The 17,644-nt window shown below is 50.6% G+C and overlaps 1 protein-coding gene across 1 annotated transcript in view; it reads right to left on the bottom strand.

Annotated features, from left to right (window-relative positions):
- slc24a3 (solute carrier family 24 member 3) overlaps window positions 1-17,644 on the bottom strand; it is a 633,998-nt gene that overhangs the window by 16,224 nt on the left and 600,130 nt on the right. Inside the window, exons 12-14 of the mRNA XM_072505510.1 lie at window positions 8,874-9,144; window positions 3,938-4,104; window positions 1,333-1,447 (exon numbers count right to left, since the gene is read on the bottom strand). Of these exons, the coding sequence (XP_072361611.1) occupies window positions 1,333-1,447; window positions 3,938-4,104; window positions 8,874-9,144 (553 nt within the window). The remainder of the gene's footprint in view (window positions 1-1,332; window positions 1,448-3,937; window positions 4,105-8,873; window positions 9,145-17,644) is intronic.

Genomic DNA, 17,644 nt, shown 5'->3' with positions numbered 1-17,644 from the left:
GGGTTACATTTGAGTCTGCTGCTGCAACCCTTTCTCATTTACTCCTGGCTGTCCAATATCTTTTTGTTTCACCTTTCTATCTCAGTGGGTCATTTAGGTGTATATCACCAAGCTGAAGTTTGCGTCACCAATGCCTTAATAATCATGAATGTGAGCGGCATTGTGGCACAGTGGTTAGCACTGATGCCTCAAAATGGCAGGGATCTGGGTCAATTCTGACTTCAGGCGACTGTCTGTGTGGAGTTTGCACATTCTTCCCATGTCTGTGTGGGTTTCCTTTGGGTGCTCTGGTTTCCTCCCACAGTCCAACGATGTGTGCAGGTTAGGTGGATTGGCCATGATAAATTGCCCCTTAGTGCCCAAAGGTTGGGCGGGTGTGAGAAGGGCCTACATAGGGTATTTTTTCAGGGGTCAGTGCAGACTCGATGGACCCTTCTGTACTGTAGGGATTCTAAGATCTTGGCTTGTGATGACAGTTGGATCTTGATTTTGAACTATCCAGCAACAGGAGCTCCAACATCTACTCTTCTTTCAAACCTCTGGGTAGAGGTTTGATAGAGAAGTGAGCAAAAGATATAAACACAAAGATAATTTTGTTGGCCCGAATGCTACGATTATCAGCTGTCTGTCAATAATTCAGTGCAGCGGTAGGCTGTCTTTTGAATGTTGAGGGTTAATGGGTTTGTCGAGATGGAAAATAAGGAGTTTTAGTTTGTATCAGACTCTTAACCATACCGTGCCTAGTCTGAGCGAGCTTGGGGCTGGCTGTGGGTGTGAGAAGCATTCCATTCGCCATTCTTAACATTTCTTAGTTTGACAGGCACGAAAAGGACTGCCCGTGGATATGTGGATGGAGAGTATACTGTGCATTTGTACAAAATTATATATAAGATAAGCAGACTTACTGAACCACAAACGGAATTCAGGCCTAAGCATTTAAATCCTATTCCAATTGGCAAGACATCATGTACATTACACCCGGGTATACTAAATCATCATTTGATAGTACAGAACTTGAATATTGTTGAAAAATAATGTTATCAAAGCTTTTTGAATTGCACTCATCAGGATGGCTATGCAAGATATACCAACGTGAAAGGGAACAACAATTTGCATTGCATGAGAAGAGAGTGCTTGATTGGCAAATGGACTCTTGACTGGTAGAGGCATTGCCATGGAGAGTGCAGCAGAGAACAGTTAACTGCCAAGCTGTTGTTTGAAATTCAAACCAGGTGGAAATACATTATTGTATTTTTTCAACAATACATTATTCTCTCTTTTTTTAAAAAAACAATACATTACTCTCAATGCTGATAGTTGTTCTCTGCTTACCTTGCCGGGCAACTATAAGGCTGGCCATGCAATCCGGTACGCTCGTCCCAGCTGCCAGGAAGGTGATTCCCATTATAACATCAGGAATTCCTAGTGTGTACCCAATTATTGTGACCTAGACAACAGCACATAACTCTTAGTAACCAAACCCAGCATTCTGAAAGCCTTTATTTTTCTGCTTTCATACTAAGATAACCACTGACGAGCTACCGCTCTAGGTTACTACCGTAACTGACCACAGTTGTACGTCAGGTCTGCCTTTCTATGAATTTATTTCATTAATTCATATCACGGGCATTTTGAGTGCGTCCGCATTCAAGTCTCTCAGTTTCCTTTCCAAGCTCCTAACATTAATACTGTGCTAAAGATCCTCAACATAGTTTCCGCTGTGCAGAAGCGTTGATGTGCTGTTTAATGCCTGATTCACAGCTTGCAACTGGCACGCACAAAATGTAGAATGTGTGTAGACTGGATTAGCAGCGAGTCCCTTTACTCCTACGGCCAGGAGTCAAATCCAGCCCAAAGTGTTGGGAATGGTCTTTTCCTTATGTCAGTTGCAACAGCGGCATCAGTCTTCTCGTCTTAACCCAGGTCCAAATGGGATGAGGGCCCCACAACACAAGGCTGCCATAAACTGTTACCCACTAACCTGTGGGATGAGGTTATGTGACATAGAAATAGATGCATCATTCACCAAGGATTTCTCTTCTAAGCTGTTACTAGACTGAGGACTGCTCGTCTTCATTTCCAATGGGCATATGGAGAAAAACAGAAAGTGAAGACACGGTTGTGTGATCCTGATTTCTCCCATCATCCCTTGCAAGTCATGGACTGAACTTGGCTGCATCAGGGGGATACCACTCAGAATGTGTTGCAGCTCATAGGGTAGGTAAATCCCACTTAATAAGTATGTTCACATCTTTTGATAATTTTAAATGCCCATCCTCTGCAGGGTCTCTCAATTTGCCTACTTTCCCATGATCAATTCCTGGGTGCGGGATTCCTCAGCCCGTCCATTCTCTCACTGGAAAATCTTTTAGTTACCCTCCTGCCCTTATTTTCAACTCTCCGTGTGCCATCATTGAGTCCTGGCAACCAGAAAGGGGCCCACATTTTGGGGCACAGATTATCCCAATCTTTTCACTCTCGGGCATGCCCTCGGAAGTTGGTAAATAATCGCAAAAATAATCATCTATAAATTTTGTAATTAAAAATAATATTCCATCATAGTAGTTAACACAAGAAATGCTGGGAAGTATTATGTTTTCATAAAACAGGTTTGTGCACGCACACAGGAACGTAACTTTGCCGAATGCAGTCTACCCTCATGCATAATATCATGGAATTGCAAAATCCCAACTCTACAGGACTTCGCTGGATGCCAGAACCCAGCAGGGCTGCATATATAAAGATGGCTGCAATCTGGGAATGTACAGGCTTCCTGGGAGATAGTGGGAGAATAGAGGCGGATTCAAATGGCTCCCCAGCAGAAAAACAAGAAATGTTTACCTGATCATATGCAATGTACTCATGAAATGGGGGTAGTGTTCTCAAAGCAAGGCAGTCAATGATGTGACTTGCGTGATAACATAGTTCATTGTTGGCCAGCAGTAAGATGGCCAAACTGGCTCGGCATTTTGTGGGTTCAAACAAAGGTCACAAAAAGCATGTTTGTCCTCTTGACTAGCAAGGGAGTGGGAATGAGGTTATATGATTTGCTGATGTAATGGGTGGAATGGTGCATTCTAATCAACTGAATGAGTTGGATGGTGTCCAAATGTGAATTTATGTACAAAACAATCTGGTTTAAGGGCTTTCTGACAATGCAACTTGGGTATTCCATTTCTAATTCTTCTCCCCTCCTCTGTTGATGGCATCCAGTCCAAAGATGTGCAATTCTACTCTCATGCATAATATCATGGAATTGCAAAATCCCAACTCTATAGGACTTCGCTGGATTAGGTGCATTGGTCTTGCTAAAATTGCCCCTTAGTGTCCAAAGATGTGCAGGTTAGGCGGGGTTATGGGGATAGGAAGGGGAGTGGGCCTAGGTAGTGTACTCCTTCAAGCAGTCGGTGCAGATTCCACGGGCCAAATGGCCGTCTTCTGCATTGTATGGATTCTATAGAAGAGCATCAGAGGGATTTCAGGGATTGGTGGTTATAGTTTTTAAACAGTTGTAAACTGCCCTCCAGTACCTATTCTCAATGTGTGCAGCATCCTGGACAGTGAGTACTGGGAGGCTAATTAACTCTGAGGGGCCAAGTCTAATCCTGTCCTCATCCAGTGTTTGCATAAATACTTGCAAAGCGAGCAGGAGATGGAGGCGGGGCTGATTATTTTGTGACTGCACTTAGGAGACATGGAAGCAGACTAATTGTGCCCATGTTATAGGTAGCTCAGGAATAGACCAGGAATTAAACCGGGAACCTTCATGGGAAGTATTGTCATCCACTGAACCATCATAGTAGCTGACAATGAGTGTCCACCTTGCCCCCTCCTTGAAATCTCATAAAGAAACTAGAAAGGTTCAAGAAAACAGGAGAGGTGAGGTGAAAGGTGTAGGTGGGGATTCTATTTCTTCTTTTGTGAAGCTTGCACTTACCATCCACACCATCATGTAAGAAAAAACAGCAATCCATAAGGTAGCCGAGACAAAGGTGAACATGAAGTACTTCTCCCAACGAGGCTTGGCACAGTTCGGAATGGTGAAGTACATCAGGAAGCACAGCGGCCATGCAATCGCCCACTTTATCACATCCCACATTCCCCCTGCAGAGACAGAGACGAAGGGGGGTTCAATCTCAGACACACTGGCGGCTTTCTCAACAGGTGGGGAATGGGAACAGCAAAATAATCTGAGGTGCTAAGACCCGGTGTTCCGAGCTCAGACTGCCAGTAGACAGCTTGGCATGACGGGGATATCTTTTTCCTCTGCCCTTGAAATCGATTGATGCCTATCAGCTGTGGCTCACTGCTGGTAGCAAGTATGGGAAATAAGCCTATTGTACAGATCACCAATATGAAGTCCCCCGCACCCCACCCCGCCAATCCCCGATCAGATTAATACTGTTCCAATCTAATCATCATTCGCATCTTCTTGTCACCTCCTCTCTCATTCAAAAAATAAAACTCTTTCCCTCATAATCTTATTGCCTTCTATTTTAGTCAATATTGCTATGGTCATAAATAGCATGACCATATGCTATGACCGCACGCTCCTCTTTTATCATTTGCTCCTCCACACTTTCACATACATAGAATCACAGAATCATACAAGGGTTACAGTACAGAAGGAGGCCCTTCAGCCTGTTGTGTCTGTGCTGGTCTCCTGAAGGGGCAATTGACATTCCTCCGCCTTCCTCCCATAACCCGCCAAGTTTTTCCTCCTCACATAATGATCTAATTTCCCTTTTGAAAGCCTGAATTGACCCCACCTCCATCACGGTCTCAGGCACTGCATTCCAAATGCAAATCACTCGCTGGGCGGGAACATTTTTCATCATGTCTCCGTAGCTCCTTTCGCAAATTACCTTAACTCCGTGCCCTCTGGTTCTCAATCTTTTCACCAATAGGAACAGTTTCTCTTTAGATCTGTCAAATTTCCTCTCGCCCTTCTCCTCTCCAAGGAAAACAGTACAAACCTCTCCAGTCTATCTATGTAACTGCAGTTTCTCGTCCCTGGAAGCATTCTCGTGAATCTTTTCTGCAGTCTAATGTCACCATATCCTTCCTAAAGTGTGACATCCAGAACTGGACACAATATTTCAGCGGAGGCTGAACCAGTATTTTATACAGATTTAACATCCCCTACTTCGAATGCTTGTCCTTGGGTAATGAATGGTCAGGCCTGAGGTGCCCTTGGATAGTGTAAGGTGGAACTCTCCCGAGCCGCCCACGGCTGCTGCTGGGAGATCCTCAGAGAAGCCGGGAGAAATGGCAATCATGATGTTTGGCTGATAACTCATCACATATCAATCAAAAGTCAGTCGGTGCGAGTAAGCATATCATTGTGGGATATATTAAATTTTATAGAGTCACTGTCTTCATAAAAGGTGTTTTGCAATCTTTTTAAACGAATAATTGGGATGAAGAGTGTCAGCAGAACTCAGCATCAGTATTCCGATTAAAACACCGGGTGATGCTTTGCAACCTGCCTTTGTATACAAGGGGCGGGACTTTCCGGTCCGCCAGCCACATGCTTCTCGGTGGCACACCATTCACTGGGAGCGAGATTCTCTACTCCTGCCGCTTGTCGACGGGATTTCCCATTGAAGCCACCCCACGGCTTCGGGAAACTTGTGGAAGTACGCGAACGGCGGGAAAAGAGAATCGCAATGGCCGAGGAATTCCGGCCAAGGACTTTCTCTCTACCTCCTTACAAGGATCATTTCTCAACGTTCCTAGTGACTTATTGGTGGAGATAAAGAATGACTGTATTTTTAAAAATTCATTCTCGGGATATGTTTGTTGATGGCAAGGTTGACGCCACTCTCAAGCAAGTGGCGATGGGCCTTCTTGAGCCACTGCAGCCAATGTGGTGAAGGGGGTTCCCACCCTAGTTTCGGGTAGGGAGTTCCAGGATTTGGACACAGCGAAGATGACAGAAAGTGATAAGCTGGAAATATTCCTGTGCACCTGTTGCTCCAGTATTTACGGTACACGTCGCAGCCAGGAGACTCGCCTGGTCTGTGCATTTCAGCTCTCGTCAGATACTATTCACCTCGCCTTCTCTGAATCAAGTTTTCTGTGCGTGTTCAGGCACTGTTTGCACAGCCACTTAAAACACTGCTTCCTGCATGGTATGATTTTCCATTGCAGTTTTTTTTGTTCAGCTCTGACGTTACAACGCAAATTGAGAAAAGAAAATCTGCGAATACCTCACCTTTGTCCACGCGTGCGCGTGGAGAACGTGTGCGGGCGGAGAGCATGTGTTTGGAGAGCGTGTGTGTGGGGAGTGTGTGGAGTACGTGTGTGTGTGTGTGTGGAGTATGTGTGTGTGTGTGTGTGACCTCGAGAGAAAGTGAAATCTTGGGATGAAGTTGCGCTGCGAGCTTGAGCGCATGGATGAGTTAAGACATCTGGGGACTTTGATGCATACCCATCATTTTAACAAAGGTTAGTGGGATCTTGCTGCGCACAACCCCGTTGTTACTTTTCCCGCGTTCGAACAGTGACGTAACCTCAAAGAGAACTGCACTGGCTTTGCAGTGCTTTGGGGAACAACCGAGGTATTTAAAGGGGTTTATAGAAATCAGGATTTACCTTAATTCGCAGCTTAATTTCAACAACAACAGGCGCTTCACAGAGGAATTTTAAACAAAGTATGGTTTCGAGCCACATAAAAAGATATTAGGTTGCATGACCAAATGCTTGGTCAAAGATGTTTAGGAGTGTCTTAAAGAAGGAAATAGAGATAGAAAGGCTGAGAGATGTCTGGAGGGAATTCCAGAGCTTGTGGCCTTGGTAACTGGAGACATGGCTACCATTGGTGGAGCAATTAGAGTGATGGAGGTCTGTAGCACAGAAAAGGCCCTTCAGCAAGGTGAGGGATCTGTATTTGGAGGAAGGGTTTGCCAGTCTGGAGGAGCTAAGGGAGAGGGTAGCCTGCCGAGGGGGAGTGTGTTCAGGTATCTGCAGGTTAGGGACTTTGCGCAAAAGGTCTGGAGGGGGTTCCCTAGGTTGCCGGGATACACCCTGCTGGAGCGACTGCTGCTCCCGGATGTGGAAGGGGAGGGAAGAATTGGGGATATATACAAGTGGCTGGGGGAGCAGTCGGCGAGCGGGTGGTGAAGATCAAGGAGAAATGGGAAGTGGAATTAGGAAGGGTGATCAAATGGGGAGCATGGAGTGAGGCACTGCGAAGGGTAAACGGGACCTCCTCTTGTGCAAGGTTGAGCCTGGTACAGTTTAAGGTGATGCACAAGGTGCATATGACTCGGGCGAGAATGAGTGGGTTCTTTCAGGATGTAGCAGATGAGTGTGAGAGGTGTGGGCGGGGGCCAGTGAATCACGCGCACATGTTTTGGGATTGCGAAAAATTGGGAAGATTCTGGGCGGGAGTGTTCGCAGTCTTAGCCAGGATAGTGGAGGAGGAGGTGGACCCAGACCCTTTGGTGGCGATATTTGGGGTCTCAGAGAATCCGGAGCTCATGGGAGAGGAGGAAGGCCTTCGCCTCTCTGATTGCACGGTGGAGAATTTTGCTGGAGTGGTGGTCGGCTTGGTTGGGCAAGCTGTACGACTTCCTGCGATTAGAGAAGATAACGTATGAGTGAAGGGGCTCTTGAGTGGGGTTTGAGGAAAGGTGGGGGATGTTTGTGACTGTGTTTGAAGGGCTGTTCGTCGTGGGGCAGGGGGGTGAAAAAGGGGGAAAATCTGTTTAGACTGTTGATTGTTGGGAAGCATGTTTCCCGGGGTGTTTGTTCGCTATAACCTGTTTTGATACATGTTTGTAATAAAATACATTTAAAAAAAACAAAAGGCCCTTCAGCTCATCGCGTCTGCGTTGGTCAAAAACAATAATCGGGAATGCACAAGAGGCCAGAATTAGAGGAATGCGGATATCTCGGAAGGTTGTGGATTTGGAGGAGATTAGAGAGATAGGGAGAGTGAGTCCATGGCGAGATTTGAAAACACGTAACAAACTTGTACGCATTTCCATACCAATATGTTTACATGTTTCAACGCTACTATCGCAAAGCATGATTTCAACCCACATGATAATAGCTGGCAAAAATCCACAGCACGCAACATCAATTCCAATCTTGTCAGCAACTGAATATAATGGTAGTGGGCAGTCACCTCATATACCAGCAGAGGGAGGTGCAGAGCAGATTCTGCCTGCACACTTGATACACAACCACAGCACAAGGAGAACCATACACCCATCCCTCACTCACTGAATCAGGCAACAGTGAGGTAAGCTACGCAGCCCGGGTACATAACAGTGCCAGGTGCTTTAGGATAGACTCAAACAGACTATCAGAGTCCCCCTCTACACACTTTTCCAAAATCCACCTGGATTTAAATCTTGATACAACTCCTATTAAAAGCAGCACCCAACTCAAAAAAAAAAAGAATGACTTGCATTTCGATAGTTTTTCACAATATCAGGATGTCCCAAACTGCTTTACAGCCAATGAAATACTTCTGAAGTGTGGCCATTGTTGTAATGTTGGAAACGCAGCAGCCAATTGGCGTACAGTAAGCTCCCACCCACAGCAATGTGCAAATGACCAGATAATCTGTTTTTTTGATTGTGGGATAAATACTGGCCAGGATGCCGGTGATAACTTTCCTGCTCTTCTCTGAAATGATACCAAGTGATCTTTTACAGCCACCCGAGGGGGCAGGCGGGACCTTGGTTTAACGTCTCATCCAAAAAACGGCACCTCCAACAGTGCCGCCCTCCCTCAGTACTGCACTGACATGTCAGCCAGAATTTATGTGCCCAAGTCCTGGACTGAGACTTGAACCTGCAACTTTCTGCTCCGGGGTGGGTGTGCTAGGAACTGAGCCATGGCCAACATAGACGACTCACCCGGTAAGTGGAACGGCACGTACGGCCCCTCTCCTTCATCCTCCTCCTCTTCCTCTTCATCGTTTTCATTGTTCTGGTTGTCCTCATTCTCGTTCTCCCTTTCGTTTCCAGCCACAGTCTTGTCCTCCTCCCCCCTCCTCTGCCCGTTGACATTCCTCTCCGTGGAGTTGCTCGGCCCTGTTCCATTCTCGATGTTGTGTTTTGCAGGCATTTTAATGGAAACCTCGGGTTCTCCGTTGGAAACAGTCTTGCTGCTGATCAGCCTTTGTCTCTGAAAATACAGAGGGCAAGAAAATGGACTGGGTTACATGTAGGCTCCTCGAGCGTGAAAAGCACTGACCTATGTTCTCATGAGGAACTGCTGCGGCTTCATAAAAGAGAACGGAAATATCAAGAAAGCATTCGTAAATACACAGGGGGGAAAGCGCGAGCTCAACTGTCAGTCGTTTTAGCTTAAAGGAGATCAGGGGCCGGATTCTCCGGACCCCCAGTCGCGTGTTCTGGGCAGCGGGCTTTTCCCACCGATTCTCTTTTCCATCGCTTGTCAATGGAATTTCCCACTGAAGTCACTCTGCATGGAAACGCACGGGCGGGAATGCCTGCCGGCGGGAGCAGAGAATCCCAACGGTCGGAAAATCCCAGCCCAGGTCTATACAGACTTAGTGTTTTCAACATTCAGCTATTTTCATGAAGCACAGTCACCTCCTTGTCAGATGGGGTAGGATTTTCTTTTTGGTACAACGCCCACCGCTTAAAGGGTCCCCACTCACCACAGACCAATATTGGGTAAATTGCACTAACCATCTACCATTGCCATTACTCTTAGGCACAACACATTGAAGTGTGCTGGCTATTTTGAGCTGCATAAGAGGTGGTAGTTTTGTTTTTAAGTTACTGCCAGCCCATTTTAACATTGCTGATATGGTTAGCTCTGACACATATCCCTTATTCAATACTCTCATGAATTGCAATGGCAAATTGAGTCTGCAGAGGACCCAGGAGAACATAGAACATAGAACATTACAGCGCAGTACAGGCCCTTTGGCCCTCGATGTTGCGCCGACCTGTGAAACCAGTCTAAAGCCCATCTACACTATTCCCTTATCGTCCATATGTCTATCCAATGACCATTTGAATGCCCTTCGTGTTGGCGAGTCCACTACTGTTGCAGGCAGGGCATTCCACGCCCTTACTACGACGAGGAAGAATCACAATGATCCAGAGATGGAGACCCTGGGAAAGCCTGTGCAGAAATGTTACCATTTACTCTTAACTGTGGACAAATCGGAGGCGGCAGGCACGGTGGCACAGTGGCTAGCACTGTTGCCTCACGGTGTTGAGGACCCGGGTTCGATCCCGACCCCGAGTTACTGTCCGTGTGGAGTTTGCACATTCTCCCTGTGTCTGCGTGGGTCTCACCCCCACAACCCAATAAGATGTTCAGGGTAGGTGGATTAGCCACACTAAATTGCCCCTTAATTTAAAAAAGTGTGGATAAATCAAGAACTTCTGATGGCAGCATGTAGGAGAACATTGTATGTTGGGTTGATCCTGCCAGAGTCCTGAGTTTTAGGCCTGTTTCATCCGTTTTCCGTCGGGAAAATTGCATGAAATGTTGCCCCCGTCGAGAGTGGTTGGTGGAGGATGGACAAGAGCCTGTGGAAAATTCAGGGGAGGAAGGATTCGAGCGCTAGTCCGCCAGGAGGTTCGAGCATAATGAAGGGTGAGTGGGCAGGGAAGGTGGCGGGGGCGAGTGGGCCGGGAGGGGCTGCAATGTATTTTGATGGAGGTGATGGTGGTTGAGTTTGAATGGCAATTCAATTAAAACTTTGAGAGGCATGGGAAGGAGATGCTGGAGGCCCTCAGGCATTTAGTGGAGGACATGTTGGCCCTGATAAGGGAGACGCTCGGAAGAATGTCAGCGACAGTGCGGTAGCAGGGCGAGGTATTGAAAGGGGTCGAGGCACAGTGGCCAGCTCGCCTCGCATGAAGCCGAAATGGCCAAGATGGTCGGAATAGGGGCCTGAGAGCACAGGTGGAGGACCCTACAACCGGTCTCGGAGGCCGAGCTTACAGATTGTGGGGCTGCCGGATGGCATGGAGGGTCCGAGGCCAATGGAGTTTGTAGTGGAGATGCTGGGGAAGTTGATGGGGGAAGTGGAAAACGCATCTCCCGTGATGTCGGATAGGGCCCACCGATCACTCCAGCAGAAGCCACGGTGGATTTGGCGAAAAGGAGAGATGCCTTCAATAAAGCAAAGGCGGCACTGTATAAGTGTGTACACAATGGTGGTCCACCTGGCCAAGTTGAGGGTCGCACACAATGGGAGAGAATTATTTTGAGACGGCGGAGGCATTCATTCAAGCAGAAGGACTGGGACTTGGCTGATCACGGCGGACGAGGGATATTGGTGTTGGTGGTGGGTTGGGACTGGTGGGGACTAATGTTCTGATAACTTTGTATGGTTTTGTTTGTCTAGCTTTTCTAATGCCCTTATTTTCTTGGAGGGCAGCTGGGGAGGGGGAGGGTAAGAGATCTGGGGTAGGTCTTTTAGTGGGCATTTTGATTTTTTTTCAGGTAGCAGGATTCGATTCCTTTGTTTGACTAGGGGCGGGGGGGGATACACTGGTGGAGGGGTGCCCACGCTAGCAAGCTTTGGTTAGCTAGCGAACGGGAGCGAAATGGGGGTAGGCACTGCAGCCTGCCAAACCTGTTCAAGCACGTTTCAGTGAGCCTAACAAGCGTGAATAGTAGAGTGGGGAATGAGGTGGTTTCGAGAGGAAATGGCAGGGGAGTTCTGGGAAGGGGAAGGGGTTAGTTTACTGACAGTGACTGGGGAGGTTGTGGTGATACACCACTGTACTTCCCTAGCATTGTACATAGTTATATAATAGTTGTGTGTAACGTGGCCCTGTAATCCTGTGTATTGTACTGTAGCTCTGTAGAGGTTCGGTCACCCGTATGTAACCTGACCTGGCCACGGAGAGCTCCGCCTTGGCCACTCCCCCTGGAGTTAGGTATAAGACCCAGCTTCTGAGACCTGACCCATTTTGTCTGGGGTCGTCTGTGTCGGGTAAGCTTCCTATGTAGTGTATTAAAGCCTTGGTTAAAGTCTCACATGACTTTGTGGTTCTTGACGCTTAGTGCATCAATTTAATACACTACAGTTATAATGGAGGCTGCTCTCACTCGACCCCCACGCTCCACGCGCGGATCACCTTTTCAACTGCTGGCTCCGGTGTTTCGAGGCCTACCTGGAAGCATCCTCTGCCTTCGCCAAAACGGACGCTGACCGACTCAACCTCCTGTGCTCACGGCTCAACTACGGGCTTTTCGACCTCATCACGGGAACAACGACCTACACTGATGCCATCGTGAAGCTCAAAAGCCGGTATACACGAACTGTTAATTCTATTTACGCCCACCACCGCCTCGCCTCCCGGCACCAGCAGCCGGGTGAACCCCTATCCGTGTTCGTTCGGGACCTCCGTGCCCTCGCGCTCACCTGCAACGCGCCAGCAGTCTCCGCTGAGCAGAACACTGAGGCCCTGGCGCTCGATGCCTTTGTAGCCGGCATCGCGTCCGTCCCAATTCGCCAACTCCTACTGGCACAAACTACCCTGACTCTGGACACGGCAGTCACTATGGCAGAGGCCCAACAGGCAGCCTATGACAATAATGCGTCCTACACGCCTGCCCAAACTTCCTATGCGCCTGCCCATGTTCCCTACGTGGCCGCTACCTCCCTGCCGCCCGCCCAGCAACAACCCCTGCAAGTCACGGCCCACCCAGCCACACCAGCAGTAAAAATAATGCCTGGGCCCCAGTGTTACTTTTGTGGCCAGGCAAAACACCCCAGGAAACGCTGCCCTGCTAAAGATGCTACCTGTTCAGCCTGTGGCAAGAAAGGCCATTTTGCAAACGTCTGCCGCTCCACCGCTGCCTCGGGGTCCAACACCGTGGCCTGCTACACCTGGGTGCCGCCATCCTCCGTTCCCGGCTCGCTATTCGACACGTGCGACGCATGGGCGCCGCCATCTTTGATTATCCCCGGCCCGACTTCCTTCACTTCCGGTCCGCCGCTGATCGCCGCTTCCGGGTCCGCCCCGCCGCCGATCGTCACTTTCGGACCTGCGCACTCGACCTCTGGCCCCCCCCTCCACGTGGTCTGCATGGGCGCCGCCCGGAACCCCGACTTACGTCACTTCCGGTCCACCGCCGATCGTCACTTCCGGTCCTGCGCACTCAACCGAAATGCTGCAAACAACTGAGATGCAGCCAACGACAGCAACCTGGCCTCCAACAGCAGCCTACGACGCCGCCACCTTCTTCCGCAGGCCGCTCCCCGGATCCGGCACCCTTCTCCAACAGCTCCACCATCGCATCCATCGTCCTCGACCAGGACCGACCGCATCAGCTCGCCAGATCCACCATGGAGGTTCAGGTAAATTGTTTCACTGTTACCTGCCTCTTCGACAGCGGCAGCACGGAGAGCTTCCTCCACCCAGACACCGTGCGCCGCTGCTCCCTCAAGGTACTACCCACGCGCAGGCATATTTCCATGGCCTCCAACTCCCAGTCGGCCGAGGTTTTGGGCTACCGCGTCGTCACCCTCTCAGTGAACGGCGCGGTGTTCCAGGATTTCAAATTCATGGTCCTCCCTCACCTCTGCGATCCTCGGCCTGGACTTCCAATGCCACCTGCGCAGCCTCACCTTGCATTTTAATGGCCCCCTCCCCCCCCCCCTCACGGTCTCCAACCCCCAGTTCTTCCCTGATCCCCCCCCCCCTCCAGGTCCCACCTGTAGTCTCTCCACGCTCAGGATCGCCCCCCCTTCACTGTTTGCTAATCTCAACCCCGACTGCAAGCCCATGGCTACTAAAAGTCGGTGTTGCAGTTTCGGGGACCGCCAATTCATTCAAGCGGAGATTAAGCGCCTTCTCTCGGAAAAGATCATTGCTCACAGCACCAGCCCCTGGCGAGCCCAAGTGGTGGTAGTCAAGTCTAGCGAGAAACACTGCATGGTCATTGACTACAGTCAGACCATCAACCGGTACACGCTGCTTGATGCGTATCCCCTCCCCCGCATATCTGACGTGGTCAACCGGATTGCACAGTACCGGGTGTTCTCCACCATAGACTTGAAATCCGCCTACCACCAGCTCCCTATCCGCCCGGTAACTTCATGGCCTTCAAGGCGGACTGCCGCCTCTACCACTTTCTTAGGGTACCCTTTGGCGTCACCAATGGAGTCTCGGTCTTCCAGCGGGAGATGGACCGAATGGTGGACCAGAACAGACTGCGGGCTACCTTCCCGTATCTGGACAACGTCACCATCTGCGGCCACAACCAGCAGGACCATGACATCAACCTCACTAAATTCCTCCAAACTGCCAAACGCCTCAATCTCACGTACAACGAGGCAAAATGTGTTTTCGGCACCACCCGCCTCGCCATACTCGGCTACGTGGTGGAGAACGGTGTCCTCGGCCCTGATCCCGACCGTCTGCGCCCCCTTCTCGAACTCCCCATTCCCACCTGCCCCAAAGAACTGAGGCGATGCCTCGGGTTCTTTGCCTACTATGCCCAGTGGGTGCCCGAGTACGCTGACAAGGCCCGACCCCTCCTCCGTTCCCCTCATTCCCCCTCCCGCCCGAGGCTTGCCAGGCCTTCCACCTCCTAAAAACCGCTATCGCCAAAGCCGCCATGCATGCGGTAGACGGGTCTGCACCATTCCAAGTCGAGAGCGATGCCTCCGACTTTGCCCTGGGTGCCACCCTCAACCAGGCGGGCAGGCCCATCGCCTTCTTTTCCCGCACACTCCAAGGCTCCGAGATCCGCCACTCCTCTGTTGAGAAGGAGGCACAGGCCATAGTGGAAGCCGTCCGGCACTGGAGGCACTACCTGGCCGGAAAACCATTTACCCTCGTTACTGACCAACGATCAGTGCGTTCATGTTCGACAACAAACAACGAGGTAAAATCAAAAATGATAAGATATTACGGTGGAGGATCGAACTCTCCACCTACAATTATAGTATCTTATACCGGCCAGGTAAGCTCAATGATCCTCCTGATGCCCTGTCCCGTAGTACTTGTGCCAACACACAGGATGACCGACTGCGGGCACTACATAATGACCTCTGTCACCCGGGCATCAGGCGGTTCTACCACTACACCAAGGGCCACAACCTGCCCTTCTCAGTCGAGGAGGTCAAGGCCATGACTAGGGACTGCCAAGTCTGTGCGGAGTGCAAGCCGCAATTCTACAAGCCAGACAAGGCGCACCTAATCAAGGCTACCCGCCCCTTTGAACGTCTCAGCATTGACTTCAAAAGGCCCCTCCCCACCCACAACCGCAACACGTACTTCCTCAATGTCATCGACGAGTACCCTTCGCCATTCCCTGCACCGACACGACCTCCGCCACCGTCATCAAAGCGTTCCACGACCTCTTCATGCTGTTCGGTTATCCCAATTACATTCACAGTGACCGGGGCTCCTCCTTCATGAGTGAGGAGCTGCGTCGGTACCTGCTCGCCAGGGGCGTTGCCTCGAGCAGGACGACCAGTTACAACCCCCGGGGGAACGGACAGGTGGAGAGGGAGAACGCGACAGTTTGGAAGGCCGTGCTGCTAGCCCTCAAGTCCAAAGGCCTACCAGTCTCCCGTTGGCAGGAGGCCCTCCCTGCCGCACTCCACTCCATCCGGTCCCTTTTGTGTACTGCAACGAATGCTACCCCTCATGAGCGGATGTTTCTCTTCTCCAGGAGATCGGCATCCGTGACATCGCTTCCGTCCTGGCTCCTGTCCCCGGGAGACGTCCTGCTCCGCAAGCACGTGCGGACCTCTAAGGCGGAGCCCCTAGTGGAGAGAGTCCGTCTCCTCCATGCCAACCCACAGTACGCGTACATAGCGTACCCCGACGGGCGCGAGGAGACCGTCTCCATCAAGGACCTGGCCCCCTCTGGGGCCCCTGCCGCCCCCGCCCTGCAACCTCCACCCCGCTCCCGTCGATCCCTCGGCCTGTTACTACTCCGTGCCAGCCGCTGTCATCCCGCAGTTTCGCCTCGAGCCAGCCGAAGCAGTGGGGGACGTCATGCCGCCTCGCGACCCAGCACCACCGACCGCACGGATACCGCCGGACACTTCCTCAGCTCCGACGTTCAAAGAGATCGACCAAACCCATCGTTCGTCTCGACCTCTGACGACACGGAACCTCCTGATGGACTCTGTTTGTTACTCCCTGTTTGTTCACTGTGTTTGCTACTCCATATTTTCACCCCGGACTTCCTTCTAAACAAGGGGTTAATGTGGTGATACACCACTGTACTTCCCTAGCATTGTACATAGTTATATAATAGTTGTGTGTAACATGGCCCTGTAATCCTGTGTATTGCACTGTGTATTGTACTGCAGCTCTGTAGAGGTTCGGTCTCCTGTATGTAACCTGACCTGGCCACGGAGAGCTCCGCCTTGGCCACTCCCCCGGGAGTTAGGTATAAGACCCAGCTTCTGAGACCTGACCCATTTTGTCTGGGGTCGTCTGTGTTGGGTAAGCTTCCAATGTAGTGTATTAAGGCCTTGGTTAAAGTCTCACATGTCTTTGTGGTTCTTGACGCTTAGTGCATCAGAGGTGCCATCTTGTATGGGCCCAGGAAGCTTGGGGGGGGGGCATGGGAACATTGTCCAGAAGGATAATGGCTGAGTGGGGGGAAGGGGAGGGTGGGTGAGGGCCCCTCCGATCCGGTCGGGACATGGAATGTACGGGGTTTAGGAGCCCAGGAAACGGGCAAGGGTTTTCATGCACTTGCGGGTGCTGGATTTCTGATAAACAAATGAATCCGGTTCCAGATGGAGATGGAAGATCGGGGGGGGGGGGGGGGGGGGGAATGAGACAGTGATGGGAGTGCTGGAGGTTGGTGGTTTGGTGAGTCTTGGTCCACCAAATTGGAACAATGTAGGCTTTATTCGTTTTAAATATTTTATTCAGGCATTTTGATAAAAAACAAACCGAAGCAGAAGCAAAATTGTACAACATTATAAATAACCAACGCCCACACCCCCCGCTCCCTACTATTGCCCCCTCCTCCCATCCTGCCTTCCCACTTTTAACCCCCTTACTTCCTCCCCTTTTACTGACTCCTCAATCCTCCTTAAAAAATCAATGAACTTCTTCCATCTCCGAGCGAACCCATCAACCGACCCCCTCAGGACGAACTTAACCTTCTCCAGCCTCCGGAATTCTGACAGGTCACTCACCCACATTGTTCGGCGGCTCCGATCTCCTCCATCCAAGTGGTAAGATCCATCTCCGGGCTATCAGGGAGGCAAAGGCCAGAACTTCGGCCTCTCTCCCACCCCTGGAATCCCGGGTACTCCAACACCCCAAATAGTGCTACCTCTGGACTTGGGGCCACCTTTACCCCCAACACCTCAGACATTACGTCCGCAAACCCTTGCCGGAACCCCTTTTGCTTCGGACACGCCCAAGACACGTGGACGTGATTCGCAGGCCTCCCCACGCACCGCTGCAAACCTATGATTATCACAAATCGGTGCCGACACTGTGGCACCCTCCAGTACCAAGTGCTGCCTCCACTGCTCCCGCACCCTCGAGGCTGACACCACCACTGGGCTCACGGAGTACCTGACCAGCGAGAACGGCAGAGACGCGGTGAACAGTGCCCTTCAGCTCGTTCCCCGAAAAGAAGCCGCCTCCATCTGCCCCCAAACCGACCCCTCCCCCAGTACCCATTTCCTAACCATGGC

The sequence above is a fragment of the Scyliorhinus torazame genome, chromosome 1 (genome assembly GCF_047496885.1).
Source record: "Scyliorhinus torazame isolate Kashiwa2021f chromosome 1, sScyTor2.1, whole genome shotgun sequence".
NCBI classification, from domain to species: domain Eukaryota; kingdom Metazoa; phylum Chordata; class Chondrichthyes; order Carcharhiniformes; family Scyliorhinidae; genus Scyliorhinus; species Scyliorhinus torazame.
The sequence above is the reverse complement of the archived record's forward strand: the minus strand, read 5'-3'. Positions and strand labels throughout refer to the sequence as shown.